General features: G+C 29.6%; 1 protein-coding gene across 4 annotated transcripts in view; it reads left to right on the forward strand.

Moving 5' to 3' along the window:
• The window catches only part of LOC106475145 (F-actin-uncapping protein LRRC16A-like), a 94,124-nt gene extending 89,094 nt beyond the window's left edge, over positions 1 to 5,030 (forward strand). For 3 of the 4 annotated variants that reach the window (XM_022380266.1, XM_022380269.1, XM_022380277.1), the window contains 3 exons: positions 958 to 1,080; positions 1,485 to 1,589; positions 2,121 to 5,030. In XM_022380266.1, coding sequence (XP_022235974.1) covers positions 958 to 1,080; positions 1,485 to 1,589; positions 2,121 to 2,434 — 542 coding nt within the window. In that variant the 3' untranslated portion in view covers positions 2,435 to 5,030. The remainder of the gene's footprint in view (positions 1 to 957; positions 1,081 to 1,484; positions 1,590 to 2,120) is intronic. The other variant, XM_022380280.1, reaches the window with a different exon arrangement.
• The last annotated feature ends 51 nt before the right edge of the window (positions 5,031 to 5,081 follow it).

The raw sequence follows: 5,081 nt of genomic DNA on the forward strand, positions 1-5,081 counted from the left end.
GCAATACATATTTAAGCATTTACGTACACACGTATATTGTTGATTCTTACTCTCGAGAATCTTCTACAACTTTGGAGAATAGGCGGGAGTTTCGCAATACATATTTAACAGTGTCAGTTATGTATGTGTCTAAATATAAATTTAATCTGAACAAACGTTGATATAATAACAAATTCGTTACATTGGAGTCTATAACTAATATAACATTGTTAGAACTGTTGCATGTATCATGTTCTAGAAATATTACTGAGAAAGTATATAGGTTACTGAAAGAATTAGGAGGCTTATATTCATGAGAACTCATTTTTGGAGTAAACAGTTATGTGCTTATACATATTATTTTTCCAGTAGTACTCTTAGAACAGCATTGTCACACTCACCTCCATCTTTTTCTTTATCTTAAAACACTGAATTTAAAAAATGAAGAGAAAAAGGCACAAAACTTGTCTTATACATTTTGTATTAAATATTTTGTATTTTAAAACACTCATTCAAAATTCTGTAAAATATGTTTGAAGACTAAGTTATGTGTAACTTCATAGGCATTAATTATTTTTATTGGAGAATGTTGGTTTTTATTGCAAAATATACACCACGTCCTCAGCGAGATCTAAAACAGTAGATTTATTCCTTACAGTAAATATCAAATTGCATTTGAGAAGGCTATTCACTGACATGGGTTTACAGTTTTTAGGTCATCAGTCAGGTCATTCTGTTTGCTTTTCTTTTGTAATTTATACTGTTTATTCACAGGTTTAAAGAGTTAGATCTGGAAACTTAATGACAATTTTTGGCAAACTTTTTCCAAAACAATTTAGTCATTTTTAGACAATAATAAAGATTTCTTCATTCAGTCTAATGGTTAGAATTATAAAAATTATAGTATGTGAAACAGTTTCCATCAGGAATTTGTTTAATGCACAATTAGTTATTATTTTTTCTTGTGACAACCAACAGGTAGCTCTCCCGTAACTGGTGACAGTAGTCTAAGCCCAGGGTTAAAACAACGTCCTCCACCTCCTATAGCTCCTAAGCCTCGACCTAAGTCTATGCTCAGTACATTGGATGGAAGGTTTTCAGGTAGGGTTTTGTACACATTTATCTCTTAGTAATTCTTTGAAATAATTGTGAAATATCTCTCTCACTTTTTGTTTGTTTTTTATGTAAAATAACCTTATATTTTTCCATGGTTTTATCAGATTGTTAAATATAATTATGTTCTATCATGGACTTGAAGAATATGAACTTGGGAAGTTAGTATGGTTTAGTTAAACAGTCTCATGTTTATATAAGTCTCATGAGTAGTAAAATTTAGTCACTTATTTCAGTTCATCGATTCATCTGTGGGATATTTTTTTAATCAATGATGATTTGTACTTTTGAATAGTTCAATACATCCTTTTAAATAAACCACTATTAGATTGAAACATCTAGGTCTGATTACAAAAGTATACCCTGTTGAAAAAAACTTTCTTCTGCTAAAGGTGAGTATACTGGGGGTGAAGAAGAAGCTCAAGATATTGAAGTGCACACACCTGATGTTGTAGAAGTATTCCATTCCACCTCAGACAGCTCTGTGTGCAGTAAAGGTATTGTACATTCAAGAATCACACATTCCAAATGCAACTAATTGTTTGAATATAAAACAGTATTAATTTAGAAAACTAAGGTTCAAGAGGATTTGCAGTCAGTGTTGTAATGGTTTGGTTCTAGACATGATCTGCTTTTGAGATAGTTTTGATAAAAAAAACTTGCACTGGATCTCTTTAGATAATAAAACAAGACCAGAAGAAAGCCAGTGCAAGTTTTCTGATATTATTTTAGGAGTGATTCAATATGAGGCGTATGAAGTCGAGAGAAACCAATAGCATTTAAAAAAAATGTATCCAAAAAGAAAAAAGCTTTCTACTGTAATAGTGAGAGCTGATTGTTGTTTTGTTGACATTTTTACAGCATACTTTACCATTTCACATGGCATTTTTATAAAGATGAAACAAACCTGCACTGTTGTAGGTGGCTGTATCAGTGTAAAATTAACCAATACTATTCAAGTGAATTTTGTTGTAAATACCCTTTAATTGGTGATTGTTATCTCACATGTTTGAACCTTGGTACCTTAGCCATATCATCTCAAAGTTTGCTGAAACCATCATTTTCTGTTTCTAAAGACTCATCTCGAGCAAGGTCAATGTACCTGGGTAATAGTGGATCAGTTGACCTCATCAGCAAAGCACCTTCTAGTCTGCTTCCAAATTTGGGTCCAACAAAGAGGTCTCGCTTTTCATCTACAGGCAGTACTGAAACAACAGAAAAAAGTAAACTACAGTCAGGGAGCAGTAGTGTGGTGAAGGACAAGTTTCAAACAGAACATAATTCTAAAAGTTCATCAGAAAATCATAATTTTAATATAGACAGTGATATTGTAGATGTTTGATGTTTCTTTTAAACTGCCTGGGGGTTTCACCTGTGTCACAATTGGCTTTTTTTATCCACTCCTAGGAAACCTAGGCTTTTTTGTGAGTGACAGTTAAAAACAAGAGCAAGGTTCTGATAGGCGAGTGTGTGGAGTCCACTATGAAAACTCTAAATATAAGGCAGAGAATTATGTAAATCAATCAAAATCCAAGTTGTGTCATTACAGACAACTAAATTTTCTGTGTCAAAAACACCAGATCCTGGGAAGCACTTTAACCAAAATAGTGTTGTGTTAATGTCAAATACACAGAGTTATTGAGCATCATCATTTTTAATTACTATCTGAGAACACTCTGGCTGTCTTCCATGTTTCAGTGAAAAAATATATTGAAAACATAGTAGCATATCAGTTTTTGGAATATAGAATATTTCTTTTTGAAAAGTATTACATTTTACACATCACATGATTGTGTTGTATAGTAAGTTTTTTTTTTGGTTTTTTTTTACTACCAGTATGTTGTAATGGGAATAGTTGTGCATTACAGTCGGGAATTATTTGTCATTCAACCACAATCTGGAACACTTTCTGATATTCTAAAAAAAAAAGATACATTCAAATATAAAAATAAAAATGCAGTCAATTTTTTAGTTTGTTTTTCACATGTTGGTAATTTTGTATACCATTTTCAAAAAGCATTTCCTTCCTCAAAATAGTGCTACTGTTTTATTTTCAGTTGTGATATTGGATTTTTAGTGTGAGGTAATAGTCACTGAAAGTACATTTTCCATGCAGTCATGACTAATTTTAAACTATTTCAATCACTCGTTTCCTTGTTTAGTGGAAAAACTGTTATTTGTTTATAAATTCTGTGTTAAAGTAACCAATGAGTAAAAACCTCCTGATTCTTCTGATGTAACAAAACTACCAAATGAAATTGAGAAAAGCCTATTTTTAGTGCATAAATAGTTATAAATCATATGGATTGTAACATTACTTACATAACACATTTTATTACATACATTGCTAGAGATCTTTTCTAAGGTATGCAAGAGATGTTTTCATATAATTGTTTTATAATTACTCGTTTAGTAGTTTTCTAGTATAATTATGAATAATAGTTTTTTGAACAGAAAGACTCATTTTTCCCAACTTAAAAGCTAACATTTGAGTTAACCAGTTTCTCACCGCTGATTTCTAGTTATGTTGTGAGTTCTTATCCTCATTGACCAAATTTGTTGTATTTAACTAGTCTTGATATCCACAAGAAGATACTTCAAAAAATACTGGTGGACCTTTGTTTTTGGACCTTATTTAGTTTTTGCTTGTAATAATCACTTTGTTATGAATATCTGACAGAGAGAGAAAAATATTTTCACAATACTGATCTTATTTTTACAAGTCTTATTTATTGTAAATTTTGAAAGTAACAAGTTGTTTACCAAACTTTCATCAGAATTTTTTTTTTAAAAACCATGAGAAATTTGAAAAGAAAAAAAAAAACAACTTAATGCTAAATTTTTTGAAGGATTAAAATTTTGGACATTTTTTGCCTAATATAAAGGCTATATTAAATGGCTTTTAGGGCAGTTTTTATTGAACCTTTAACAATTTTGATAGAGTAATATTGTTGCAATTTAAAATTATAAAATGAGATTAATAACAGTATTAGAAATTACTCGGTAGGGTTTTAAGTTAACAGTATTAATAATAAGTGACTGAATGTGCAAGAATTGAAGCTTTAGAAATTTTGGAAAATATATTTTGTTTATCCATCAGTGCAGTTGCAAGGATATCAAGATATAAAGAGGTTTGGTTGAGAAAATGTATAAATGTTGAAATAGGTTTAGGAAATTAAAATGAACTTTAACATCTTCCCAAAATGGCTGCTTGTCTATACTATGGTGTCGGAAATTCTATCTTTAATTGTTGTTTTGCAAAGTATAGTTGTTTGTAGAGGTTGTTCAGATGTTATTACTAGCACTGATACATAGTTATAGCTGTGAAACTGTTCAGCTAGTTTAGAGCCCAAAGAAACTGGGGCTGTCATTTTGGCTGTGTTTTTTTTATTATTGTAACAAATTTATTAATGTTGCTTATTTTGTTATATAGTAGTTTGAAATTTGTTATAAAACTTTTTAACTGTATGGGAAGATGAAGTACGAACAGTTACTAACCAGATGTTATGGGATTTCAGTATATATATATATATATATATATTCAGTTTACTTAAGATCAAATTATTAAAATATATGTGTAGTGTGTAACGGTATAACCATTTGTTCTTTTTTTTTTTGTATGTTTCTCTCGATAAAAAAATTAATGTACTTGCTCAGTTTGATAATCTTCAACCCTTTAAGTGATGGTCAATGAAACTTTTGTCTATAATTAAATTCTGTGTGAGGAAATCTCTTCCCAAGTTTTCATTTTTAAACATATATATATTTTGAATTGTATATTATTTTCTTGTTCATCAAACATACCTAAAGCTTTTGTTCTTTCCACTTTTTTTCACTAGCATTTAAAATTAACAGTTGAATTGTGTATGTGCATGACTGTGTGTGTGTAAATAAAATGTGAAACTTTTTTTTTTAGTTCATTAATTTTTTTTTTTTCTTTTTTTTTTTTTTTTTTTTTTTTTTTTTTTTTTTTTTTTTTTTTTTTTTTT

The sequence above is a fragment of the Limulus polyphemus genome, unplaced genomic scaffold (genome assembly GCF_000517525.1).
Source record: "Limulus polyphemus unplaced genomic scaffold, Limulus_polyphemus-2.1.2 Scaffold144, whole genome shotgun sequence".
Classification (NCBI taxonomy): Eukaryota; Metazoa; Arthropoda; class Merostomata; order Xiphosura; family Limulidae; genus Limulus; species Limulus polyphemus.